Below are 27,742 nucleotides of genomic sequence, written 5' to 3'. Positions count from 1 at the left end.
GTTGAAGACAAGAACGGAACACGATCTGCGGTATTGTAGGTAACCCGTGTGACAAATGCGCCCCTATAAAACAAGCCGTCTCAGGTAGGATCAGAAGGATTTCCTTCAAGATCATCGGCATGAATGACGAACATTGGGGTATTGTGCGTGCCGTAGATGTGATTCAAATCCAAAAGAGCACCGGCTACCTCTCGTTGATGCCGCTATCAGTCTGTCAATACCGTGCATGTTTGAGGATCTGACATGATGCATGTCGATCCATGCGCAGTGTCGATTAGTTGTAGGGAACGTGGAGATTATCCCCACGATACTGGATGTGTAGGTACCGCAAAGATTCGGGGCGTTGATTTTTAGGTTCCCAGGAAATCAGGCATAATCTGTACACTTGAGGCACCTCTAGTATTGCATATGCTCGAATTCTCTACCAAAACCCAAACCCTAAGGCATGTAACACATAGATTCTGCCAGTTAGACCTTGGAACCTAAAAATCAACGCCCCGAATCTTTGCGGTATGTACTAGTCTATGTATGCTTCAAGAGCCCAGCGTGGCCGATAGGGGCTACGTCCGGATGACAAATATGAAATCGGAGAGGGAACTGAATGCCGCTCCAAGGCTGACCAGGCAGGGAGGCTCGGCTGGCAAGGGCAGTTGGGCGATTCAGTCTTGAACCACGCGACTCATGCAATACCAAGAGGTTTGAATGAAGCATCGATTTGAATTTGAACTGAAGACTTCTTACACCTATCGGAATGCAAGCTCTCCGAACGCGCCTTCCAATAGTCTGGTAACGAGGTATGCGTTAACCCGGACGCCAGAAGAGGGTGGGCCTTGGAGCTGAACTTGGTTTGACATCTGACCTTGGTCTGGATGCCTAGACCTAGACCAGGATGCAAAATGATCACCTTGATGTTTGTTAGACTCGGGACGGAATCTGATGGGGTTCAATAGCATGGGTCAATGAATGAATTTTCAGGACGAAATACGATGTTGGAAAATTGCGAGCAATCATCTCGTCGTCGTCGTCGTCGCAGGCAGTGTGGTTTCATAACTGCGTGGTGGTTTCCTTTTTTTCGCGCTAGCTTCTTTCGGCAAGCGGTAGTGGAATGCCAGGATGACGCTCAGCTACGTCATACAAGTGGAAATCTTGGATCTGATCTTGCCGACTTGTGGAGACACTGGATTGTTAGTGAAGCGGAAAGTGGATGCCAAAGCATGGAACAGCGCTCGAGAGTGAGAGGCAGCATCTTGCGCTTTGTGCCCAATCCCATCGTTCAAACCCGTCCCAATCCCCATCACGCGCGGTCACCGCCGACAAACAAGGGCGGCTCGTCCTGGCCAAAATAGTTGAGACCTTGGACATTATACCTTGGGTATACTCCTACTACGCATCCAGCGTCTTTGTTGCACCTCTGATCTTGAGTTCTAGACAATTCCTGGATAGAAATATCCAAATGGGACTCTAGCCGATGAGATGTCTTTTTTTTTTTGAATTGTTGTAATCCCTATCACAGTCTTTCCATCTCGGCGAGCGGTAGCAGACTGTTTTACCTAACCTCCTAACCTGTTGGTTGGTCTCAACTATTTTGTCTCGGACGAGGGTGGCTCCTTCTAGTGTAGACATGGTATTCTGGTCAAAGGAGCTAAGAAAAAAAAAAGTAGTTATTTGAGGCCCGTATTCAACTCCAGGTAGCGTCTGTGGCTATGAGCGGTTTGTGCCATCTCGACTGACTGGCGGGACTGAACATCGACTCAAGTATCGTGCCCGCCCCTCGTGGGTCCGGTTAGGCTCAACAGCTGCGGTCTAGACAGGAGTCTGTCTGGTCTCTTGAATGGTAGGTAGAATGGCATATGGCATGGCAGCATGGATAATAGTCTGATGTAGTGTAGTAATGCGTGGTATGCGCCCGATGATGAAAGAAATGATGAAACCGAGAGGGACGAGCGAGAAAAAAGGAACACACCACACACCCTCCACCCGACTACAGTCAAGTCTGCAATTAACGATACGAGGTATAACGATAATCTGGCTATAACGTTCAATTTCACCGCCACCGTTCCATTTATATGGAGATTTTAGTAGCATAACGATATATTCTGTATTGAGATTACGATCAAAATTCTGCTTAGTAATACACATAATCTAGTGTTTGATCGTTATTTTTGCCCAGTCTTAATGCAACTGCCCAGTATATAGATTAGGCCAGTTTAATTAGGTATAACCTTCTCCACCCTCCCTTTCCCCTCTTTTGCTAATATATTAATAGATTGCTCAAAAATTACCTATTTCAATTATTAATAAGCTTCCTTAACTTACAGATCACTCTATAACTCTACTAATATATCCCTTAATTATTATATTCAATACTCTACTATATTTAAGCTTTCGAAAAACGTCGGCCCTTATTACTATACCCTTAGTAAGTTCTAGCAATAAACTATCCGCCAATATACAAAGCACATTACTACTACTTAATATAATATAGCTACCTAGGTAATTCGCAAATTCGGCTATAAGATTAGCTAGTCTACTATTAGCGAGTCCCTTAAATTTAAATAGGATTATCTTAATATAAAAATATTCGTTCGAGGTTACGTTGGTATTACTAAAATTTATAAGGCCGATTTTTCTATCTTTAAAAAGGCGCTTTACGAATAGGTGCTTCGTATAGAGGGTTCTTAGTTGTTAATTACGGGAGATATAATCTAAGCTATTACTAAAGCGCTATAGAATTTAATACCCAATTTTAATTCCTTTAACGAACCGAAGTTCTTTATTGGTTAATTAGCTGGATTTAAACGCCATTACAATATTAAATAATATAAGTAATTTAAGGAATTAAGATTTGCCAACGTTAGCAGCTCCATCGATAAAGTCGAATATATTAAATAGATTATTAAGTAGTATCCTTCTAATAATATTTATAATGTAGATGAAATTAGCCTCTTTTAGTTATTTACTCTTAATTTTATTTTCGCTACCTAAGTATAGTTAGGTAGTAAGAAGAAGAAGAACTATATTACGGTTATACTAATTATTATTATATTAAGTAGTTATAAGTTTGATTTTTAGATTATTAATTACTTTAAAAACCTTTATACTTTCGGTAAAGATAGTAGATATATTGCTGGACTCCTTTTTATATAGTGGTTTAAAGAGAAGGTATGGATAATAGTAGTTATTTTTATTGAATATTTATTTTAGTTCGATCGCTAAATAGAGGGTAGAAAAGTGTTCCTTCTAATAGATAGATTCAACGCTTATACTTCTATACTCAAGCAGCTTTAAGAGAGTAACGGAGATTATATTTTATGTAATATTATTATCGTTATTCTACCCGCTAATACTACCTCCTTGTATTAACCTATAGATTAAGGGATTATTAATAATATAAAAGTCTATTATAGGAAGCTTTGGCTTTGATATATGGTTAACTTAATATTAGTAGGCCGTAATCCCTTTAAGAATACTACTATTTTATAAGTAGTTTATTAGGTTATTGATATTTAGTAGAATAAGGTTACTACTATTACAATTGATAATTGTTAGAGGAAGTCTATTCTATTTAGCGCCGTTCAAGGTCCTAATAAGAAGCTAATTGAACGGGTTAACCTAGTGACTATTAACGAGGATTACTATAGTATTAAGATTACTATTATTACGCTAGTATAATAAATTCTAGAAACTTCCTCTACCGATATAAATTTTAATGAAATAATGAGGTTGGGAGAGAGTCTGGTGCGTATTAGGACTATTAAAGCTATAATAAATATTAATAACTTTAATAACCCTCTAAATAAGGCTATTATTGATAACCTAAATGATTTTATTGCCTACGTAGCTGAAACCTTTTCACTGGTGATAGGAGAGGATAACGATGACTAATTAGAATAGTAAGAATTACTTGCTGTATTGCTGGTAGCCGCGCTTGAAGCTATCGCAATAGTTATCTAGTATGAGGAGTAGTTAATAATAGTTAATTTAGTAGATATAGCTTTATTTTAACGGGCATAGAAGAGACTAGTTGACTAGTCGTTATTTGAAAAATTCAACGCACCTCAAACTATACTAAATTTATACTTTAAGAAATAGTAAACTATATAAATCTGTATAGGCAACGTTTACTAGATCAAATACACCATTTTCAGTAGTTTCTGACTTAAAATAATGTAAAAACAATAATTCTGGCTCAAAATCACAATTTTACACCAAAATCTTGATGTAACGATAATCTGGGAATAACGATCAGATCCAGGGGGTAACCAAATATCGTTAATTGCAGACTTGACTGTAGGTCCCGGTCACTCCCAGTCCCGGTAATAAAATAAGAACAAAACCCCTCCATGCCCCGTCGCCCTTTCCATCCTGTTTTCCCCCACCTTACCAAGCACCACTGCACACAGTCAATCTGCCTTCCGCGCGACCAGCATCTGACTGAGAACTGTCCTTTGTCGGCATCGTCCGCCCTTTTCACTGCATTATAACGAAACCCCGTCCAGGCTCCAGGATCATCCTTCTGTTCACGTGCGGACTTGACAACTGCGTCACTTCCTTTTGCAAATTATTCCTTGGTTCGGTCGTGCAGCCACTGTGACCTCAATTCCAGCCAATAGTAGCGCCCGCTTGCCCCGAGTCAAGCCTTCCTGTTGACTGCTGAGGTACCCTTCTACCGCCCATTCCTCCTCCATCGTCATTGACTTCCGACAGACGGTTAATATCTTCTCGACACCAGCGCGCGTGTCTGCGATCGTCATTTTCAACTCTTTCCATTCCGACCCGGAAACCATTTACAGCCCAGAGACAGCAACGTCCTGTCCTCCACCTACAAGCCGCGCTCACCCTACCATAGCACCTCCGTGCTCATCTCTCCACATCGCCCTTTGCAAATCGGCACATTGATCCCGCCCAACACTGCCCGACCCCGCAGACGACCGCCTGCACGGAAATCCGCAGGGCACCACTCGAGACACTCAACAGTCCTTCACTGCGCATTCTCGGCAACCTATTGATATTGTGACGACGCATAGTCCCAATTGCGAATAACAGTCCACCTAATTTCACTAGCTCTGCTCAACACCAGCTCAGCACCAAGGCGAGGATCCAGGTGCATCCTGCCACCGCTGTTCACCAGCCAACTCTCACAAACCTCAACCAAATCGCCATCTGATCAAGAAGCCCAAATAATATCAGACAAAATGTCGACAATACAACAGTTGAAGAACTTCATCCGACACGGTATGTCTGCTTGAGATGCTTGCTTGCACCTGCCCGCGCTCAGTGCCTCTCACCTACCGTCTCCTCACGCCCACTCCTCCCTTCCCGACGGCAAAGAGTCACAAGCTAATATCGGCCTCAATCAAACAGGAAAGCAAGCCCGCACTGCAAACCCTGAAGAGCCGGCGCGGACAAAACAGGCCGACCACTCTGCCACACAACATCACCAGCCCACAAAGATGGCGGCCCCTGTCTCAGAACCCAACCTGGGAGGCTCTCCGCCACGCAACCACCAAGCGCCCGTTCAAGATGCCTACTCGAACACGCAAGTTGACGGCCACAACCGTGTCGCGCAGGCTGGCCATGCCGCTGCCCATTATGCCGAGGCCGACCAAAACCTAGCACACAAGTCCAAGTCAAAGACCAAGGTTCCCGACGAGAATATTGTCAGGCTTGTTGCGGAAGAAAACGCAAGCAAGAGCAAATTTCCCAGGTACCCCGGCCTTGAGCGATGGGAGCTCGTCGAGAAGATGGGCGACGGTGCCTTCAGCAACGTTTACCGCGCACGGGATTTGGAGGGTAACGCGGGCGAAGTAGCCATCAAAGTTGTTCGCAAGTTTGAAATGAATAACATGCAGGTACGTGACAGCACACCGGGGATGCCCTCTTCTTCATCTTCGCCATCCTCGTTTCCTTTTGTCTTTGCCGTTTTATAAGGTTTCAATACCAACCTCCAGGGCTCACTATAGAGCAACAAACATCTCCATCCGGACTTCAAGCCAAAGGCACCAAAGGCTGCAGAGGTGCGAGAAATTTCTCTTTTGTCTATTTCCATTGTTGGTCTTCAATGTACTCTCCTCTCCTCATATGTCTCGACTGCTTTGTTATTGACGACCTGTCCTTACCCCGATCAAGCAATGGGGTAGGGACGTGCCCGCCTGCTCATGTTCTGATGAGTTAACAATGACTGTGAACAGCGAGCCAATATCTTGAAAGAGGTGCAAATCATGCGCCAGCTTGACCATCCCAACATCATCAAGCTTGTCGACTTCGCCGAGTCTCGCCAATACTACTACATCATTCTTGAACTGGCACCTGGCGGCGAGCTGTTCCACCAGATTGTGCGTCTGACGTACTTTAGTGAGGATCTCTCCAGGCACGTTATCACACAGGTAGCAAAGGCTCTGGAGTATCTGCACGAGGAGAAGGGTGTAGTCCATCGGTAAGTTGACCCACATCATCGTGCCAATCGTTAGTGAATCTCTGCTCACTCCTTGAACAGTGACATCAAGCCTGAAAACATCCTCTTCAGCCCCATTCCATTTATCCCCTCGAAGCACCCGAAACCCAAGCAGCCAGGTGATGAGGACAAAGTTGACGAGGGCGAGTTCATCAAAGGCGTAGGTTCTGGTGGGATTGGTCAGATCAAGATAGCCGATTTCGGCTTATCCAAGATCGTCTGGGACAAACAAACCATGACTCCCTGCGGCACTGTCGGGTATACAGCACCCGAGATCGTCAAGGATGAGCGGTACTCCAAGGCCGTCGATATGTGGGCGCTGGGTTGCGTTCTCTACACTCTTCTTTGCGGCTTCCCACCTTTCTACGATGAGAGCATTGAGGTCTTGACGGAGAAGGTTGCCAAGGGCCAGTATACCTTCCTTTCGCCATGGTGGGACGATATCAGCAAATCCGCCCAGGATCTTATCTCGCATCTTCTGTGCGTCGATCCCGAGAAGCGCTACACGATCACAGAGTTCCTCGCGCATCCTTGGATTGCCGGCTCGGGTCCTACGCCAAGAGACGAGCGGAAGAACCCAGACGGTGTGCTGCGGGCCTTCGATGCATCCAAGATTGTGGATGGAGACAGACGTTATGACTTCCGTTCTCCAGGTGCTGTCAATCTGCGCGAAGTGTTTGACGTTGGCTATGCCGTCCATCGCCAAGAGGAAGAAGGCAAGAGACGTCATAACCTCGGAGCCAAGGCGGGCGTGTCTCGTCTGGTAGGCCTCGACGAGAACTCCGACGAGGGAGAGGATGTTGCTATGCATGATGTCGTAAATGGCAAGCAATACCATACATCTCTTGAGCAAAGCATGCGCAATGCCCAAATCAGGGATCAACAACAGGAGCAACGCGGTAGGGACCGCGAGAGGAAGGCTCACCCACCCCCAGCGGCCGCTGAACAAAGGGGCTATGGTCAACACTCCGCAGCTGTCACGGCTGCCGCCAGACAACAGGTTCGCGAACGCAACCGACAAAAGGGTGCATTCGAGCTCAATCTGGATGGCGCCACTCTGCTCGGACGGCGAGGAGTTAAACCGTCTGCTGCTCGAGTTGCATAGGGTGACAACCCAGAGGCGACAAAGCCTGACGAGAAGCATGTCCAAAAGACATGTGACGATGATTTGCTTGCGAGTGAGGCGAGGTCTAAGCTGCAGTTCAACGATACGTAGGAGCAAGGGAACGTCGAAAGGATATTCAGTTCTGTTGTGCATTTTTTCAGGAGGAGGGTGTTGGCCGACGGAGAGCCAGCAATAGCGTTGGGCATTTCTCAACATTTCCATTCTTCTCAACCCCCCGTTTAGCATTTTTCAACGTTTTGGAAGCGTACCATCATGTCGTTTTTCTTGTTGTTCATGAGACTAACAGGTTTGGCCGTCGATATGGGGAATTTTTGGTCATCCCATCTCATAGCGCTACATTACGGTGTTGGAGGCCAATTGATAGGTTTTGTTTATTTTTAAGATTAGGATGCTTCACTGAGCCCATGCATGTTTTACCACCAGCTTCGAACTGTGCGTTAGTGTCGAGAGATGCAGCTGATGCTATTCAGGGGATCGTGGTGCCGTTGCATAGAGAGCGCGCAAGGGAGAGGTCGCCAGGAAAAAGAAAAATGAGATCGCCAGAGTTTTCGAACTGCGGCTGTAGCTGGGCTCCCTGCCCCGCGAATTGAATGGCCCCGCAAGGCCGGTTTCTCGACCCTGGCAGGCACCAAGATGATAGAAATGCACGAGAATGAGCCACGATCTTCTTTCTCTATCGTTTCTATAGTCGAGGGATCTGAAAGTGCCAACTCGTCATTGCCATGGTCAACTATCTTGAAAGCAGAAAGAAGTCCAACTTCCTTTACAATTACGTTTTCCGAGTTGCTGAGGTCGCTAAAGAAATTTGGTGATTGAGTTCTCGCTAATGCTGATACGGAGGGGGTAGAACCTTTGACTTTGCTTATAAGAGACCAGAGGAAGAAGAAGCAAGCCATCACCAAAAATTTGACCGAGATTGAAAATCCTTGAATCTTGTAGCTTCGATGGACGAACTCTTGGGGTTCTCTTCTAGTAGCGGCCGGTCCGCCAAGCTATTGTGGGATGTCTGACTTCCACTTGGGCACTTGGCACACGAAAATAGGTATTCCAGGTCGGTCTGATAATCATTCTTACACTAATCAGAACATTAACTAGACCAAGTTTGAGCCGAACTTGAGAACTAGTGTATGTATAACGAGCTCCTGTCTTGATCGCGCCCAATTCAAGCAGTCAAGGCGGGACGGATTGACTTGCTCTGAAAAAGCGAAGTCCATAGTAACGTCTGAAGTCAGTGTAGGCTTGTCGTTCCGTAGATAGCTTCTCACAGTTACCCCTATGAGGAGTTGGATTTCTGAAAGTGTATTGTGTGGGAGAAAATACACGCCCTCTTTCTTTCTTTCTCTCCTTTTTTTTCTCCTCTTTAATTCCTTTTCTTTTTTTTTTTTTTTTTTTGTCTTTTTTTTTCCTTGTTTTGAAAACGCTGTCTCAGCCTGAGTGCTTGCACTGCTGAACACCACAACGTGGAGCGTGGCTGCGCTAGTTGATGCTTGTATATAGCCCTACCTCGACTTACCCCTGGCCCCCTTCCCCAACGGGTAGGGATGAGACAGCTGCATGTTTTGTCTCTCACCAACCGACTTTTCGGGTCACCAAGCCGTTGTGATTCGTGAGATGAGACAACTCACTGCATGTTTTGACTCTCTCCAACCGACTTTTTGGGTCACCAAATTATCGTGGTTTGTTGCCCAGACCGTACCATACTCCCTTTATCGTTGCCTTGCTCACGATGCCGTTTGGATAGCAAAATCTAGGAAACTTGCCTTTTCCAAGCACGGATTCGAGAAGACGATGAGACACTTAGACTTGACATTCGCCCTGTTGGCTTGCTAGGGATTTTGGCCTGTGACAAGGGACAAATGTGTGCATCTAATTGTTCTTGAGAGACTGAACACTGAACGTCCGTGAGGCGAAGTCAAAAAGCAAAGCCATTGTTTCCTCCCAACACTGTCTAGGCGAGAAAATCTCCGAAGTCAACCACCCTCACATTTCGACGCCTGGCACTAATGTACGTCCTGCATTCAGAGATTAGTATACACCATGGTTGACCAGACAAACCGTGAGCTTTCAAGACATACCGCCAGTTGCTCGGCTGCGAACCCTCCGAAAAAAAGAAAGAAAGAAAGAAAGGGGAGACTGCTTTGACCACCCTAAGCGAAGGGCGAGATCTGGATCATGGAGAAGAAGCAAGGCGTGATAGCCTCAACAACATCGCACCGGGCGAAAACTTTCATCGCCTGGCGACCCTTCAAAAGTCTATATAACACTCGATGAGCAGCCCATCATCGACCTGACTTTTACTCCTCATCACTCTCAACCTCTTCTCTTCCTTCACTACCTTCACTCTTTCAAAGATACACCACCAACAACAACAAAACACTCCTTTGATTTCAATTCAAAATGGCTTTGAACCTCATTCCCCGTCTTCCCTCCCTCTCCGTCCTCGCGGCAGCCGACAATGTCTGCCGCATCGACCTCACCGTCCTCTTCCCCGACTGCGCCTCCATCGAGATCGGCGTCCCCCCCAACCAGCCGCACTCGGTTGACGTTCAGCCTTCCACCATTTATGTAACCGTCTCTGGTCCTACTGTCACTGTTCCTCCTCATAGCGACCATACTCATGGTCCTGGAGCAGGCGGTTCTGTTTGGCCTGTCACTACCACTTGCGATGAGGAAGGACTCGTGACGGCTATGCCTATCCCTACTGGATCTCCTTCTGGACCTGGTGGTCCTGGCAGTGGTGGTCCTGGCAGTGGCGGTCCTGGCAGTGGTGGTCCTGGCAGTGGTGGTCCCGGCAGTGGTGGTCCCGGAAACGGTGGTCCCGGCTCCGGTAACAATGGACCGGGCAATGGCAACAACGGTCCCGGCTCCGGTAACAATGGACCGGGCAGTGGCAACAACGGTCCCGGCTCCGGCAATAACAACCCCAGCCCCTCCTCCACCACCACCCTCACCACCCTCTCTACCCTTACCACCGCCATCCGAACTTCTCTCCCCACACCCACCACCACCTCGTGCCCTCTCCCCCCCTTCCTCTCCATCTCCACCACCCTCGCCGACTTGCTTGACCTCGACCTCAAGCTCTACCTCGACCTCTCCTCCCTCACCTCCGGCGTCTCCTCTCTGTTGGATTCCGTCAGCAACCTGCTAGGAGCCGACAATCGTCCTGCTTCTCCTTCCAACCTGCCCACCACGCAAGTCTCTCGCTTCCGCACTTTGCCCTGCGGTACCTCGCTTGGTTCGCTTCCCGGTGGTAACACCACGACCATCCCTATCAACAACAACACTGACGGGCCTGATGGTGGCAACGGCAACGGCAACGGCAACGGCGACAACAACTCTGGTGGTAGCTCCGCAATCGAGGAGTGCATCCAGCGCTGCGAACAGGATGCTATCCGCGCTAGTCTCGAGCTGTTGAACATCAGGGATTGCTTGGGCGTTACTGTCGATCGCACGACTACCGTAGACAACTGCTTGTGGTTTGTCGGTCCTAGGGGTGAGAAGTTGCCCGTTTTGGACTTGGGCGTTGTGGTTGATCTGACTGGGCTTCTTGGCGAGGGTGTGGAGAGTGCGGTCAGGGATGATTGAGGAGGTTGTTGATGCCGAGCGTTAAAAACTGCTGCCCCTGTGGTTTCCGGTCCCATCGTTGGCGATGCCGCTGGTGCGCTGCGGACGCTGCCCGCTCGGGCAGGAAGTGACTGATCAGCAGACCAGGTGACGACGAGCTTTGGTAGGCTCTGGATTTGGGAATTGTATCTGGAGGATGTACTTGTTGTACTTACAAGTAACATACACGGTGGTCCCCAAAAGCGACATATTTCCCTTTTGTTTTGTTTCTTTTATTTGTCACTCTTTTTTCTTTTCGCATTCGTTGGGACACTTATCAGAGGGTTCGTGGTCATACACTCTGACTTTGGGAGAGGACTGCCGTCGAAAAGTGGCAGATCTGGCACCCTTGAGGAGACATTTACATAATATCTTGGTAGCTTACTTATAATTACTTGTTGCTTTGCACTTTCAGTTTCATCAAGCCTCATCATGCGGAACAATACATCCAAGTAACCTAAGAGGTACATTACCATGTGTTATCAATCAATACTTGTTTCTGACCCGACAACGACGTGGGCATTGTGTTGGGTAGGGGAGGCTTAGAAAACTCGCCCATTAGTTGAATAACCCTCCTCTCTCCCTCACCCTTCCCCACCCCCCCATTTTCTTAGTCAAAATCTTCGTCGTTTTACCCTTGGTACTACCGTAATCGTCGCCGTTCTCGGCCGTGGGGAAGTGCATCGATCCCCTGCCGGATGGTATCGTAGTAGTACCATTTGTCTGTATCAGCTTACACAATGGCGCTGGTGAGGTGGAAGGCTTGGAAGACACCTGGGTACAATCGCTCAATCCAGAAACCGATGGTGGCAGCATATGAGGCGCCGTAGTAGATCCAGGGATGGTAGGCGAGAACTCAGTGTCTTTAGGAGAACTCGAGGAGAGGCTAGGTGGGAAGGGAACAAGACTTACCACTGTCGGGGAGTTACTGGTGCGGAGGAAATTGGATCTCCTGGACAAAGTTGACACTGTCGGCGGCGTTTGACAATCAACTTCTACGTCTAATCATACCTACGTCTCCCTTCGAATACTCATAGGTAACCCCGGACCAGCCCACCACTCCCTATTGACGCAATATTGTTGTTGCCATGTCCCAGGGCGAATTGTGGTTCGCATGAAATGCTACAAATGGAGATAATTTATGATCCCATTCGCAAGTTCGCAGGTTCTTTGAGGGTTCTACGGAATGTGTTTGCCCCGGTGTTACGCATCTATTGTTGGTTGACGACTGCAAAGCAGCCAAAATGAAGTTCGGGACCGAGAAAGGTTGGCGCCTGGCTGCCTAATTACAGTTTCCGTAGCTGTTGAATGATGAGGCGTTCAAATGTGGCTCCTGTCTCGAGCATGTTAGCTCTATCGTCAAGACTACTCGGAGTCGTAGATTGTGTGGACCTCCTTCTTATGACTCTCACCCATTCAGTCATCATCAGCCAAAATCTATGCCGGTTGTGCAAAGTATCCCATGATAGCGCGATTATAGGACATATATACAGTGCAGTGGTTGTGAGTTGTAGTGGGCTCGTAAGATACTGTGTTAGACTGTCATCTTGGTGCCTCGGCTTTGGTTGTGTCTATCGACAAAGGATTGCATCGTAGGTCAGGTAGCGTTTCATCTAATGGCCCAGGAGACGCGAAGGCAACATGCGATGTAACAAGTTTGAGGCAAGTGGAAGCGGATTGTTAGTTCGCTGTTTTCGCCGCAATTCCTGTTAGCTCTGCTGCAATCGCAGGAAGAATTTCCGGCATAAAAAGGGAAGGATTCTAGAACCCCAGACTCAGGATGTAGGGGCTGTGGAATGGAAGTCGACGGATAAGTAGCTCGACCACTCTCGTGCTTTGTTGCTGCAAAGCCTCGGAGAGTATCAACAGTTTGTACATTGGTAATGTTTTCGAAATGTGCCAAGTATGCTCCTCATGACGCAAGATTCCAATCTTTGGCATTTGCTTCCGGAACGGCGACCATCGTCAGCGCAGAGGTAGATTAGATACGATATTGACCTGCGCAAAGTCAATGCCCGCGCTGTTAGACGGACCATCCACCAGCTTTTCAGAGGCAGTTTGTGGCCTAATCACCTTGGAAATGTATGGCTGTGAGCATGTATAAGGGAATTTTGGCTAAAGGGAAAATGTATTAGTATTGTTGTTCCAGCGACAAGGTGGTGTAATTAAACCAGGACGCCGCTAGACATCCATGGCCGTGGCTAGACACATGTAGCTGCATGGTTCCGAGATGTATAACGGAAAGTGTATTGCTGGGATCTTGGACTGAGAAGGTTCGCTTGATCGGAAATGCAATGCTTGGTTGCCGGTTACTGGATAATGTGCGAGGGAGCAATGGGAGAGGAAAACATACGTGTTAAAGTCGTGAGCGAACCCTTGTCATTGCCAAGACTCGTCTGCCACACGCTGGAGGAAGGTGAACCGAAAATCCGACGATATGGAAGCGTTTGTATGGCCGTGCAGGAAACCGCTCAAATGCCCAAGGACCAAAGTGAGTGGACTTACGAGATCTGACCATAGCCAGAGGCGGTCGATGGTGCTTTCGTTTAGAAATATCACCAACATCAGGTCCTAGAGCTTTCGTCACTATTAGCGAGACTCGTTACATTTTTTTTTTTTTCTAACGGCCACAAGCGCGCAAGAGCGTCTAGACATAATGTTCGCAAGTACCGGAGCTGGCAACCAGCCGCAGCGGCAAGTGGACAAAGCTAAGCGTGCCGCCCTCATCGACACAGCTAGGGCTGAGCGGGACAGGCTGTGTAGCGTCACGATAGCCGTTACAGGGTCGCGTTTTGCGGGAGGATTCGGTGGATTACCCGTCGCCTGCTGTTGTGCTGATGTGGATGTGGATGTACATATCTAGATGTGTCTAGTATAATCAAGTGTTTTGGTTGTCTCACTGTCTTGCCGGCTATGTCGGGCTCGCCCTACATACGAGGGAATAACTACCTCTGGTCAATCCGTGATGAGGTCCGGACCCAGTTATTATCAGAGTGGAAAGACGTTGCTAGTGACCCGAAAGTCTTGGTGACGCATGTTTCCTTTCGACAGAGTTGATGGATAGCAGCAATGCAGAGATGTTCGTTTCCAACGGAAGATACTGTAGCGACAGTTGATTTAGCCAGTAGAACTTATGTCGAGGCTTGAGGGTTGAGTGTCCTCGTTGGGTGTCACCCCACATCGAATTCTGGACTTCACCAACGATGGACATTGCGTCACACCGGCATCCAATTCATTCGCCTGTCGGGGTGGCGGTCTTGACTCCCTGAGGCAGGAGCACCTCGCTACCTACCTTTTGAGCCATTGCTGTGAAATTTTGAAAAGTGAGATGAAGGGAAGTTGTCGAGAAATCAGGGAGAGAAAGAGTACTGTAGTTCGTACATTCTCCATGTCCGATTCGGGCCGGAGTCGAGATATCGCACAGGGCAGGTGCAAAGCAACCAAGTGGAAGCAGGATGCCCAAGCAATCTCCACCTTAAGGTACCTCTACGCCTTTAAATGAGTGCACATGTACCTCTTACTTGTTCGTTGGCCTTTGCTTCGTTTCTTTTCCCGCAGCTGGGTACGTGCTTTGCCGGCGGCAGGCAGACTGCACTGAGCCAGCGGGAACACCGTGACCAGGCAGTTGCCGACTTCACTTCTCTGAGAGGATCTCTCTCTCTTCAATCCTGTATGAATAGTGAAGTCATCGATCGCTTCAACTGTACATTCTTCGGCAGCATTATTCCGAGTCACCCACCAACTATTACGAATCCTGGCAATAGAACATGGGCGGCTGTCCGGTTGCGCTGTACTGTGTACACTACGGAACGACACTCAGACCGGCCCTTTTCGCACGTCATTTAAACCAGCGTATCCAAGCAGCCATTGTCCCCGACCGACACATGGATGATTGGCTGTCAATCGGACCCTGACGACGATCAACCTCCCATCGACACACTGCTTGCAACAAGCGCGCTAGTACATATTGCGAGATCCGGGCTGATCCATATTCCCACATGTCAGAACAGAGACATCCCCAGGTCCCTAGACTAGAGGTACGCAGTAATGAAACGTCATCGTTGTGTTTGGGCTTCCATTTCCCCCGTCCTGACACTGTCTGGTAGCCTACCAAGCATCGACATATCTCTTTGCTGGGACCGTTGGTTGACGGGTTTTCCAGGATGCAAAAGCTTGTTACACAGACTGAGAGGCTGGGATTGATATCGGGTATGCTGAGCGTTGTGGTTAAGCATTACTGCCCAAGTCATGGACTCTGCTTGAAAGATAGCGTGATGTCGCTCACCGGTCTCTTAGTCCAAGCCTCTGACGATATAGGCCACACCCGCTTGCCCAGCAGCAACAGCTTCTAGACCTGGTCTGGAAAACTTCAATCTCGCAACATTGTCCCCCAGGCGCCCATCAAGACGACCCTTCGGGGATGCGGCCCATATAGCGTTACATGATCGCAGGGAGGCTTCCATGGCTCCCAATGCGACCCAGTAGCGCTATATATTAGCCAGCATTATACCAGCTTGAGTCTTATTCAGCGATAGCAGCATCTGCCATATCACTGCGCAAGTGCCAGATAGCCAATATCGCAGCTACAGTCCTGTGTCGCACTGCAGCTGGAGCAACCGGTTCATGAAAGAGGAGAGGAAGAGAGCAATCCGGAAAAGCTGCGACATTGGCTAATATCATCGTCTCTTCCGGATACCAGGCCCCATACTGTTGCTACGGCAGACACCAAATATGTCTTCACCCTTTCAACTAGCTGATGCAAGGTACGGTCGACCTTTCTGACACTCGTTACCAGTCTGGCCCGGGCTAAAAAAGAGACATGTATGAAAGTACTAATCGAAAAAGCGCATCAGGTACCATGGTAAATTTTCTTCTGCCACGTTGCTAAGGATCAACAAGCCCTGATAAGAACTCCGGCCCAGCATGGCATTTCCCCGACGGATCGTGTTCCCTCCAGACAGAGAATAGGTAGCCAGACTGATATCCGTCCCGGCGCAAATCAACCTCGGCATAATACGAGATGGGTGCAAGTCGACGATTAACGAAGCCACAAGCATGACGCTTTGGCTGACTAGTGAAAGAATTGAATAATCTTTTCCCAAACGAAGGACACCTCCAACTGCAACAACGAGGCCGAGGATGGCGGACGAGGGGGGTTACGCATTCTTGGCATCCTTACAAGTGGTGTGGCTTTTACCAGACGCTTGACTCCAAACGGGACTGATCCCAGGGCTCAGACAGTCCTCAACCTATCATGGCAGTCACAGGTATGTGATCCTTGACATTTATTTGCACGGACCTGCCAGGGATAAAGCGGGCTTTTTGAGCCTGGCAGCGGCGCATTTTTCGACACAAAGTCCACGATAAACCTTCTTGGACAATGTCCTTGTAACTCATCCGACTGTCCAACAAAGAACCGAGGTCAGGCTCCGACACGCAGGCCTCGCGTAGGCATCCAATACGAAACGTTCGTGGCCACTATTCACAGGCTCTCGGTTCTTTGCTGGTCCTTATTTGGGTCTCATCATGAGAGACCCGACAGCATCAACACAGCATCACAAGCTTTCCCCATATGATCATCTTCCAATGTCGGAATCTCAGACTCCAAGATCCGATCCTGTTCACGAGGGACCCTACCCTTCCCGCTAGATGCCACTCTTTCGCGCATGATCCTGACCGCGGTCAACAAGGGTACAAAGCTGCACTAAAGCATCCTAGGTATGCATGTCATCTCAGCGTCTTCTTTGGGCCGGGCCTAGTGGCAACAAAGAAGCTTCGATAAGTGGAGAGAGGGGCAGAAGGCAACAACACTTTGGTCAAATCATTCCAGTGATATACGCAGGAAAGGGGTCTAGCCAAGTACAACCGACCAAGCATCTCCTACTGTGCCTGAGACACCAAGTACCAAGTCTGCGTTCTCAGGTACCTTGCAGTCCCGGGCAGCTGCGTACAGGTACTTACATGCGCGCGCAAGGATACGAGACTGGCATTAGAGGATGGCTGTCAACCATAGGAAGGGTACCTCATGCATGTACAAACTTCTTGCCAAACATCAATGAGTCCACCAATATGGCATCGATGTTGAGTGCGGCCTACCGTGGTGCTCGGTAGAGGTGCTGCATTCCTCGAAACAACAACCGGAGTCTGGGAAGTCCAGGTCTGTTAATCAAGTTAGTGGTGGAAGCAATGGAAGGAAATAGTGTTCTTCCTTCCGAAAGGCCCGATGGCTGACCCGGGGGGGTTGAGTGTGGTGCTTCAGCCTTTAGCACTGTTCAAAGGGAAGTGGGCAAAGACGAAGGCAGCCTCCGCCGCTCCAAGGTAAGTATTGTGGTTTAGACCGCTTTTGAAAGAGCATACCATCCGCGTCATGCGAGGACCTGGGGTGGGAAGACCCGTAGGTCTAAACGGACGATTGCCTTCAATTTACTTTTGCTTCATGGCACTGAAAGCTAGCAGTAACTGATATTAAAGTCACAGGCATGTCGAGTTGACCGAGCACCCGAACTTTTGGCTGGAACATGCCCTTGAAACCGTTTGAGGATACAAACTTCGGGTTACTTCCTCAATTTCTGCCCTTGAATTATGATTGCCTGAAGACATTTTTGGGTTCCTTCCATGTCCGGGTGCTTCATTGTCTGGCATGCTCCAGCCCCAACAGCATTCACACTTGCAGTGCAGTGCACTTTTCCTTGCCCATTTTCTTTTACGTTGCCAGTGGCAGAATGACTGTGCGAAGATCGGAGGGGTCCAGGGGGACAAAGAGATTTGAGAGAAGAACAAGAGCTTTTAATATGTTCCATGGCCATTAATTGATGTGACCTTTCTGTCCCGTTGCCCTTGTGCGTCGTCTCTTTGCCCAGTCTCGCCACTCCTTCTTGCATCATATTTTACTTTGAGGTTTCGGCCTACGTTGCCTTGTTCTTTACATCCCAACACTCCCTCATTCTCCAACCAATCTCGATGCATGAAGCTGCATTACTTACTTGGTCAACGCGTGGTCGTTTCATATCATCTTAAGTCAAGTCCGTCTTTTTTTTTTCCCCAAAAAAACTAGCCTACCTTCAAACCTCACACATTCACTCGGACCTATGACGACCTCAAACGATTGAGTTATTATACGAGCACCAGCCTCAACCACCGCTTGATCAGCAATCAACCATAAGCGTTCAGCCTTAGACGCCTTTTCCTGATCAGCATCTGGCTACGAGAGCTCATTCGCTGCAAAAGTCCTACAAATCAAAATCTCAACAGCCGCTACAGTCGGGCAAAAACCACGAAGCAGTCCAGAAAAAGAAAGGAAAGTGCAGAGCGTAAAGACCACAACACCACCTTTAATCTCCCAATCGTATCCAACTTTTGAAAGCGCCTGCCAGGGCTCGTCGATCGTCGATACTTTTTCATATCAGCAATTCCACCTTTATACCAGCTGTCGCTTACCCCGGCCTACCATCAAATCTGCAACCAGCAGTGTTGTGTGGCGTAGAAGCTGTTATATCACTCCCGCATCGTCCTCAGTTGGTTGCTTTGATCAAGCAGGGTTGACATTCCCCTCAGTCGACGAAAAGCGGCTTGAAATCGGCCAAGCTGAATGATCAAGACCTTCTCACGGCTCATCGCTCGTGCGTTTTCCCAGGATCAGCGAGTTGCACCTCTCGTGGTATGGTACCAGCAGATATCTAGCTGAAGCTGAGTGCGCCCCAGCTTTTGAGTACTTCCTGACCACCACTGCGAAATCACTTGTGCAGTCGACACCAGATTAGCCGACGAAGCTGCCTAGATCCCAGTATTGCTCAACTTGGCGCGGCTCCTTTGACATATGCAAGTGGCCGACGCCTCATAGCCTGCCGGAACCCTCCCTCACACAGCCAGATTCGACCGTTTCCCCTTGCAAGTTGCAGCTGGGCATCATCGATTGCAGTATCTTAACGCACAAGCACTATACGCTCGTCCATCATACGTGCGGCTAATAGTTCTTTCTTCGCCTCTGCTAAAACCTGGAAGCGCGGAATTACAACTTCTAAAACAACATCCAGCGCCAGCTGGTGGGAAATGTCCACAAACGGCGGCGACGGAATCTGTTACCTTGACTACTGACCATATTTTGGCTAGGACATAAATATATTTCATCGATATACACAGACTATCACATCAGGGGTGTGAAGCCTTTAACCCGACCAACGGGATATCTTAGGGCTCCGGTTTCAGACCAAGCATCTCCTCGCTTGTGCATTTCAGCACGGTAGAAAAACTCCCTGAACCTCAACTGCAGTCAGCAGGCGTCGGCTTCTCGAGGAACCACCCGCATTTCCCTAGTATACCTAAAGGTAGGTAGACGCATCGGATCACTGATATGCTTCCACCTCCCGTTGGCACAAGCTCATATCTAGGTGTAGCAATATCCAACATCGAATATAGCCCGACTCCTTGTTGCTGCGTCAACACCTTGCATCAACATCGCTCAGAGAGTTGCCGCTGCTACTGCCCTTCAGCCCAACTAAGATCAGAAAAAGGGTGTGTCCAACGCCGCTCATATTTCTCTGGTCCTCTTATTCCGGAAGTACCAAATAATTTGCCATCTTCATTGGCCCGCCTACTCGCTACATGTTCTTCGGCTCATCTACTCTGATTATTCAAAGAGGTACTTCTTGCACTCCCCTTTCATATATCCAATACCCACATTAGTTTATGCTTATCTCTTTCCACTGGCTTTGACCCATGGCCCAAGTTTTGGCATCTCAGGCCACCCGCTAACCATATTCCTCTCCTCAAGGCGTTTGCACATAGATACCCTTACCCCAGACGCGGAGAATCAGCACCGATCATTGAAGAGCCACGGTATTCAGTCACGATAGATCACTACATCCGCAATTCCGGTCATTACCCGCCTCCCGCCATCTCTCGTTTATTTGATGCTGAAACGTGCGGCAACCCTGAAGTCCGCCGTTCAGCTAGTAGAACGACTCAGAGCAGGATTGTTTGATGGAAACCGCCCATTTGCCCCTTGTTAAACCCATAGTTGAAGGCTGGCTATCTGGCAACTCCGCTATATATCCTGCTGTGTTGTCAGTACCCATGACAGACACGATGTCATTTCAGTATCCTCCGCCACCGTCACAGAACGGCACAGATATGGATATCCAACATTCCGGGTACATGCCTTATTCCGTTCCGCCTCCAGGGTCCTCAGGGATGGATCTTAGACACAGCCCGGATATGGGCAGAGATCGATCGGACTCTTATCCGTTTGCGACGAAGTCGAAGCGTTCAATGTCTGCATCGCAAACAAGTCAACCGCCGCCCACCCCGCGAGATCCAACGACGCCCGACCAAGGTCTGCTTTCAGGAGAGAAAAGGAGGAACAAACTAGGATATCATCGGACATCTGTTGCATGCGGTAAGTTCTAGTCAAGACCAAAGTAACTCTTGCGTGTGCACTGACCGTAAATGCAGGACATTGTCGTCGCAGGAAGATTAGGTGTATTCCATCCCAGAACGACGTACAGGCTCGATGTGTCAACTGCATTCGCCTGAAGAAAGAATGCACCTTCTACCCAGTGGACCAACAACCCTCGCAAGAAACCCGACAAAAGTCGGCACAACGGTCTTCTACTGGGCCTAAGATCACGTCCACATCGTCATCACCGGCGATACAGAGCGGGGCCCTCTCAGAAGTTCACAGTCATTCAAGTTATCCGCATTTGTCACTAGCATCAATCACGAACATGCCACCCCCCATGAAGCCTTCGGGTAGGGAAGAGTACACCCCAGATCCCAAGAGTAGGTCAAAAACCAAACAGACATGGTGTGGATCTTACTGACAAGTTTACAGTTCCCCCAAGTGCCACAAGCACTAGATCCTACGAATTTGGCCATCACGGCATGGCCAACTGGATTTCCCATGACGCCGGTCCGAATACTTCGAAACCGAACGATATAAACCCGAATTGGAGATCCTACACGAGTGAATCCCCCATCACCCCCGCCTTCCCCCCCTACACGCCGCACGCTCCCCAATCAGCCACTTGGTCAGCAACATCCATGGGCTCCGAATCCTCGCGGGATGAGTTAACATGGTCATCATCCGGTTACCCTGTCCCTTCCTCTCGCTCCATGTCTTTTGGCGGCGGCGGTGAGGGCATAGCCAGCCAGCAATATCCCCCAGCCTCACAAACGGGCGGTGGCGGTCGCCCTTACGATCGCAAGTCGTCTGCCATTTCCAGTGATATCTACCCTTCCCCAATTGCCAATATCATGCCTGGAATTGATACCGTCTCAGGAACAAGTCAGGATCCCCATCCGGCCGTCTCAGCTGGAGCTGTTCCCCCGACCGGTTATGCATCGTGGCAGCAACCTTACCAGTATTCCAAGCCTGCTGAAGGCTATTCTGCGTGGTATGGGGAAGGAGGAGACCAGCAGGGCCATGGGATGTAGGGGTTGAATTCCCACTAACAAAGGCTCACTATTCGGGCCACGACATGTTGAAGTACAATGGCAGGCAAGTTGGTGCGTTACAGAGTTAGAATCAACTTTGAGTTCAAGCTTGGTTGAATTTGGTTGCTAGACATCTTCTGATGGCTATCGGGTTCTGGAAAGTCAAGACCTCTGTTTCACGGCCACCAATTCATGATATCCGCGTTTTACCTTTCTGGGTGCAAAATGGCAGTCTTGCGGAAAGAATGCGGCTCGGCTGAAGACGTTCCCCTGTGGTACTCGACAAAGGTTCCCAGTCAACCCCCACTAATCAAAAGGCTTGCCCCCCCGAACTCTCAGATGCATGAGAGAGAATCGGGAAACCGAGTGCCCAGTGACATCGAATGGGGTTATTGCGGCACGAGATACATCACATGAGACAGGCCGAGACGTGATGATATCTTACAAGGTTACCCAATCTTGTTACGATGAGATCGAGTTTTTGACCAGTACAACCGCCATGAAACCACCATCGTCAAATTGAAGTGGGCTTGGCTGGTCATGCGACTCAATGTGCGTACAAGGGTTACCGTTTATCTAAGGTCCTCAAATCGAAAAAGAGGGAATGACGGAGCAAGAGGAGACTTCAGACATTGGTTCAAGGACTCGGGTACAGTTTCTGGATGGACCTCTACCACTGCTTCACACTTGACCATATTTCTCGGAGAAATTCTAACGGAAGCGGGACGGGATAGACACACGGAACGGCGTGAACGACCTGACGGCTTGGGGAGAAGAGAAGAGCAGCAATTTGGTGAAGCGCTGCTCACGTGGTGATATTGCCATTGGCGTCTTGTTCGTCCGTTACTTGATAATACTTTCTCCTTTTGTTCAGAATTTGTTTTTGTCATTTTTTTTTTTGTTTCTCTTTCTTAATATTCTGGTAAAACTAACAAGGCGATAAACTTCCGTTTTTTCATACCATGATCAGCGACTGGGACGGGTAACAAAATTTGCAGCGGTACACGGATTATAGCTGGATTCATTGTTGGCTTATATATCTTTTTGTTTGGCTTTACAACTTTTTTCTTGCCTTTTTTCTTCTTGCTTTGTACTTATTTATGTTTTGGCTCGACGTAATCAACGGGCATTTTCATGGCAATTATTTCATTGCTCTGGAAGAATTATCCCCATGATTATTTCACTGGAATCTGATACCATACTTGCTTCGCATTTCAGACTTGCCGCAGAGATGCGCACGAAATAATGTATATGAGCGCTTAGTCCAAACAGGAAATGCCATGTAAATGCTATATATACTTGCATGAAATCATTCGCGAGACACACGGGAAACAAAGTGATCCAAGGAAAGCTTTTCCAAGCGGCGTAGCTTAATCTTATCGACTCAATTCCCACAACAACACCATCAACGTAACATACGCCGCAAAACTCAACCCCGTCAACAACGCCACACTATTCGTGCTGGTCCTAAACTTTTTCTTGACTACCATGACCGTCTTTCTCCTTTCCAGCCGTTGTCCTCCTCCTCCCATTCCATCAACTACCAGCCCGGCATCACCCTGTCGCATCTGTCCATCAAACCCTGTCGCTGTCGCTGGCCCGGTCCCATGCCGTTCGTCGTCATCCAAGTCCTCCTCCACCTCCTGATCAAAAAATTGTCGATTTCCTTCATATCGCCGATAGATTGCCACCAACATGACTGCAGCTCCGTACACAGCGAACAAAGCGCCGATGGGGTAGAATTCCGATGTGAAGATCTTGAGGATGATGAGCGCAAAGGAAAATTGTGAGAGGGCGGTGCGCATGTAGGCGCCTTCAAAGGTCCGTTGGGCGGCGCGGATTTCTACTAGTCTGGGGACCTAACTGTTAATAAATCTGGTGGACTGACTGGCCGACTGGAAAGAGCTGGTGGGTAGAAACGGGAAGAGAGGGCGGGGAGAAGGGGAGGGAGGGAAAATAGTATGTACTCTTGACTGGTGAGAATGACGGAGCGGGCTCGGTGAAGACGGAGGTGGAGATGGTCTTCTGGGTGGGGCTGGAGGGCCTGGGTATTGTTGTATTTCCGTTAGCTATTCCTGAGACTGTGGTATTGAGATTTGGTGAGGAAGTGACACACCTCAAGTATGGAGGCCATAATTGTATGTTGATAGTTGTGGTGTAAGGGATAGTGGTTAGTTGTGAGTGGATGTCGTCGCCGGGGGGGTGTAAGTCAACAAAGGGTCCCCAATCGGAAGGTTGAGAATTCGGACGGCAGAAGTGCGCGAGATTCAAAAACCGGGTGAGCTGAAGAGAGGAAGACTATAACTCAATACCCGTGATTGATGTTGAGCCAGATCACACCAAATCACATCAAAAACTCAAACTCATTTTCGCAGTGATCAGTCATAGGATGTTGTTCTGCAGAGAACTGAAGTGAAGTTGAACAAGCAAGGCCCTGCTCCACTCTCGACACCAATTCTCCACGACCTATGCATGGCATGGGAGCGCTCTATCGACTTGGAAACAGGTCCCCAATCAGTTCCATCCAATCCCTTCTCTCCCCACCCATGCCGCCTGGCCCGTGCGCCAGTTCCAATTGATATCTCCCCACAGTGTTCAACAAACACAAGCATTGCGGGCGTGTGCGACCTTCGTAAGTACTGTATTGTACCCCTGTCCCCGATGATGACAGCCAGATGAAGCTTCGTGGCCGTTTTAGCGACTGGACACAGCGAGCAGTGTGTGGAATCGGAAGCTCCCGTCAAGGTACCTACACAAACCAACACCATAACAGCTTCAACAACATCGCGACAACGAATTTTCAAATCAACCATCCCGTACCAACACCACCTGCCAGCAACAGCGCAGAGACACACGAATTAATCGAAACGTTCCATAATCCCCAAACAATCATAACAATCCGACACAATGGGTGGAAAGCGCAAGAACGCGGCCGCCCGCGGCGTCTCCCCCACCCCTTCAGCAACCTCGACGACACCATCAGCAACAGTCACAACCAAAGTCCAACCCAAAGATTCCGCTCCTCCCATTGCCACGACAACCAATGCCTTTGCTACCAGCACTCAGATTGAGCCCACTACTAGCACCTCTACCACAAAAGCCAGTGGGACTACTAGCAAGAGCAGCAGCAGCAACATTGACAAGACGGCGGCGGCGGCGGGGGGACAAGCATGGAACAAAGTCTTCAGCAACCTTTTGAGACACTACCAGGACACAACGCCGCAGCGGACCAAGCTGCTTGATGCCTTCATGGCATTCTTGGTGGTAGTGGGCGGGTTACAGTTTTTGTATTGTGTTTTGGCTGGCAATTATGTACGTCGTCGTTCTTTCGCCTCCTCCGAGGGTTCCCACCATCAGTCCCAACACAACAGACCCCCCCTTCCCAACCCGGTGTATCTCGCGATCCTTTCCCCCCCTTCCCCGAACAGTTTCAATGGTGGATCGAAAGAAAGCCAAAAGACAGACACACAAGAAACATCAGCAGAAGAGAAGCAAGCGTTGGCTGACTAATGGTCGTCGTCTCACAAAACAGCCCTTCAACGCCTTCCTCTCCGGCTTCTCAGCAACAGTCGGCCAATTCGTCCTGACGGCCTCGCTACGGATCCAGACGACCGAGGCAAACAAGAGTGATTTCCCTTCGGTGTCGCCTGAACGGTACGTAAAATACGGGGTTCTTATGCAGGAGGAATGTCTGGGTTATATAGTGTTGGTGGGATAGCTGTGCTAACTTTGACTGACTTGGTCTCGGTTATAGAGCCTTTGCCGATTACCTGGTCTGTAGTTTGATTCTGCATTTCTTCTGCGTCAACTTTATCAACTAGAACAGAAATCAATCAAGGATGAGCGAGCGAATGAGCGAGGGGGTCCAAAAGTGCACCAGCGGGGATGGGGAGGATTGTCCTGCGATTCAGGGGTTGATAAACAGATGCAGGTAAATGAGTGGGAAATGGTCGAAAGACGGGAACATGAAGGAAGGAAGCAAGCAAGCAAGCAAGCGATCAAGCAAGCAAACAATAACAGAACCGTCCAAGATCTTAAAGGAGCCAGCAGAAGACAAAACAAAGGCGGGAGGGTAACTTGAAATAGGTTGGCATTTATTATACCTTTCTTCGTTTCGATCTACAGAATGTACAAATGATGCTTCAAGCTGGATTATTCTACTTCCTTCTCCCCCTCGCTGAACATGATCACACTAGTGTAAAGTATACTACCGTGAGGGGTCCTATTATAGCCACACCAACTTCAGGCCTGTCATGACGCCAGGTGACGGAATTCTTCAACTAAATTCAATGCCCGCAAGTTCCCCAAAGCCAAGTACTGGACGGAAGGTCCACCGCCATTGTCAAAGACAGTCACCAAGTCCCAGCCCTGGGTATCTGTAATCATCATATCCCAGGTGTCGTCCACGAACTCCTAGACTAAAACTTCTCCCAATACTCCACATTAAGCCACTAGCTCTCGCCTCGGTCAGCCGTATCTTCGCCTTGCGCACTGCCAGGCGGCGGTGACGACACTGTCTTGGGCGGTCCACCCTTGGGAGGACCTCCCATTGGCGGCGGCGGTACTGGTGTGTTCTTCCTGCTAGGAGCATTATCCAATTCCCTACTCTTCTTCTCCTGCTCCTTGAAGTAATCATCCATCGAGCCCAACCCTCCCCTATTCGCCGGTCTCTCCTTCTTCTTCCCCCTAGGCGGAGCAGAAGCGACCGCGCCGCCAAACTGTGTTGCTGGGGGTGGTGGTGTGCCGACCATTTGCGCTGGTATGAGGAACTCACCACCGCCGACGGGTGGTGGCGGAGAGAAAGTCGCAGTGGCGGGGGCGTATTGGCTAGCTGCTGGTGGTGCGCTCGGGTTGTATCCGTACTGGGGTTGTTGTTGATACTGTTGCTGCTGTCCGACGTGTCCGTGCTGCTCCGAGTCGCCGTCAAACATGGTCTCGCCGGGGGCGTGCACAGGCTCGCTCAGGGGCGCTGGCAGCCGATGCAGAGCGCCGTAGCCCAAGACGCAGCCGAGGGCACCCTCACCACCCCAGTCCCGGCTGGGCTGGATGGTCACCTCGCGGGTGACATTGTACTCGTTGTTGTAGATGTAAAGACGCAGGGGCCGGTCAATATGGTCCTCCACTAGCTCGCTGAGCCCGCTCTCGCCGTGAAGGACACCCTCGGGGGTACCCAGGATGTAATCGCTATACGGGAGAAGACCGGCGACGTCGGCGGGAGAGTTGGCGGGGACGTCAAGGACGTGCCAGATGTTGGTAACGACGGAGAGGGCAGTCCATTGGAGGGTAAGGCCGAGGGAGGCAGTGTCGGCGGGAACGGGGATGTGGAGTGCTCGAGTTCTTTGGCCCTGTGAAGGAGGAAAAAAGGTGTCAGCATTGCGTGTCAAAAACCTGGCATGCTCATGATGGTGAAATACCTTTGCGCTCCAAAGTCCCAGCTGTACAACCCCGCCAGCACAGTTTCGAACCTCTTGGGCAAAGAGCCTCGGGTCAGAGTCGTCCTAGAGCAGAGCTTTGTTAGACTCGTGGCTCTCTGGAATGAACCGGTTTCGAACATACAATCATGCGCCCATTGATTCCAACGACAAAGTCAAACCATGGCTCAATGGCCAGGTCTGGGTTGGTGTTTCGCAGCACTTGGAAGCCAAATCCGCCAGGCTGGTTCTCCTTGGACGTGGCCGCATCGCCGTCGAGCCGGGATATGAAGCGGTTGAGGGCATTAAACATGGTTGTCATTGTTGTATGCTATGCTATGCTGTGAAGTCCGAACGAATGTTGGGTTAGTTCAAAGATTGGTGGTCATCCGCGATTTGGATGTTGATCGTCAGAGAGTCGAAATGCAAGTCCACGGCATGAAGGAAGCGACCCTGGCATTTACAGCACTCGGAGCTTCCGTGTCACGGTGGACGTTGATGAACGACAGCAGCAAGAGCGAGCCCCACTTCAGCCCAGTGCTCCTCCTGGCGTGGACCTTGATGGTCAAAGCTCCCAATTCCAGGCACGCTGTGGGGTTTGCGCAAATCTAGGTGGGTTTCCTGAATTGGGGAAAAAGACTGGACTAGTCTAGTCCCTGTGACTTACACAGTACATCCAGACCGCGGCGCCTTCCGGGTATCGAGTACTTCTTTACA

General features: G+C 49.2%; 8 protein-coding genes across 8 annotated transcripts; 5 read left to right on the top strand and 3 right to left on the bottom strand.

The window, feature by feature from the left end:
• Positions 1–5,127: 5,127 nt before the first annotated feature.
• NEUTE1DRAFT_90533 (uncharacterized protein) lies at positions 5,128–7,978 on the top strand (the record flags this gene model as incomplete). Its single annotated transcript, XM_009857690.1, has 5 exons — positions 5,128–5,235; positions 5,365–5,852; positions 5,964–6,017; positions 6,192–6,436; positions 6,497–7,978. The coding sequence occupies 5 exons, from the start codon at positions 5,196–5,198 to the stop codon at positions 7,557–7,559; spliced, it is 1,890 nt and encodes a 629-aa protein (XP_009855992.1).
• A 1,999-nt stretch (positions 7,979–9,977) lies between these two features.
• Positions 9,978–11,386, top strand: NEUTE1DRAFT_133026 (uncharacterized protein; the record flags this gene model as incomplete). Its single annotated transcript, XM_009857689.1, has 1 exon — positions 9,978–11,386. One exon carries the CDS (start codon positions 9,978–9,980, stop codon positions 11,163–11,165), a length of 1,188 nt encoding a protein of 395 aa, XP_009855991.1.
• Positions 11,387–13,819: 2,433 nt separating this feature from the next.
• NEUTE1DRAFT_118741 (uncharacterized protein) lies at positions 13,820–14,101 on the top strand (the record flags this gene model as incomplete). Its single annotated transcript, XM_009857688.1, has 1 exon — positions 13,820–14,101. The coding sequence occupies one exon, from the start codon at positions 13,840–13,842 to the stop codon at positions 14,044–14,046; it is 207 nt and encodes a 68-aa protein (XP_009855990.1).
• Positions 14,102–15,895: 1,794 nt separating this feature from the next.
• NEUTE1DRAFT_96660 (uncharacterized protein) lies at positions 15,896–16,281 on the bottom strand (the record flags this gene model as incomplete). Its single annotated transcript, XM_009857687.1, has 2 exons — positions 15,896–15,946; positions 16,037–16,281. 2 exons carry the CDS (start codon positions 16,238–16,240, stop codon positions 15,929–15,931), a joined length of 222 nt encoding a protein of 73 aa, XP_009855989.1.
• Positions 16,282–20,180: 3,899 nt separating this feature from the next.
• On the top strand, positions 20,181–21,822 carry NEUTE1DRAFT_71839 (uncharacterized protein; the record flags this gene model as incomplete). Its single annotated transcript, XM_009857686.1, has 3 exons — positions 20,181–20,577; positions 20,634–20,960; positions 21,013–21,822. 3 exons carry the CDS (start codon positions 20,256–20,258, stop codon positions 21,612–21,614), a joined length of 1,251 nt encoding a protein of 416 aa, XP_009855988.1.
• A 1,143-nt stretch (positions 21,823–22,965) lies between these two features.
• NEUTE1DRAFT_125852 (uncharacterized protein) lies at positions 22,966–23,748 on the bottom strand (the record flags this gene model as incomplete). Its single annotated transcript, XM_009857685.1, has 3 exons — positions 22,966–23,465; positions 23,582–23,658; positions 23,731–23,748. 3 exons carry the CDS (start codon positions 23,746–23,748, stop codon positions 22,991–22,993), a joined length of 570 nt encoding a protein of 189 aa, XP_009855987.1.
• Positions 23,749–24,425: 677 nt separating this feature from the next.
• NEUTE1DRAFT_125851 (uncharacterized protein) lies at positions 24,426–25,674 on the top strand (the record flags this gene model as incomplete). The annotated part of the gene is made up of 3 exons (XM_009857684.1): positions 24,426–24,926; positions 25,147–25,268; positions 25,453–25,674. The coding sequence occupies 3 exons, from the start codon at positions 24,522–24,524 to the stop codon at positions 25,547–25,549; spliced, it is 624 nt and encodes a 207-aa protein (XP_009855986.1).
• A 391-nt stretch (positions 25,675–26,065) lies between these two features.
• Positions 26,066–27,338, bottom strand: NEUTE1DRAFT_90522 (uncharacterized protein; the record flags this gene model as incomplete). Its single annotated transcript, XM_009857683.1, has 3 exons — positions 26,066–26,959; positions 27,029–27,112; positions 27,171–27,338. 3 exons carry the CDS (start codon positions 27,336–27,338, stop codon positions 26,066–26,068), a joined length of 1,146 nt encoding a protein of 381 aa, XP_009855985.1.
• Positions 27,339–27,742: the final 404 nt, after the last annotated feature.

Source organism: Neurospora tetrasperma (assembly GCF_000213175.1).
Source record: "Neurospora tetrasperma FGSC 2508 unplaced genomic scaffold NEUTE1scaffold_81, whole genome shotgun sequence".
NCBI lineage: Eukaryota > Fungi > Ascomycota > Sordariomycetes > Sordariales > Sordariaceae > Neurospora > Neurospora tetrasperma.
This window is presented reverse-complemented; position numbering and strand designations above follow the sequence as displayed.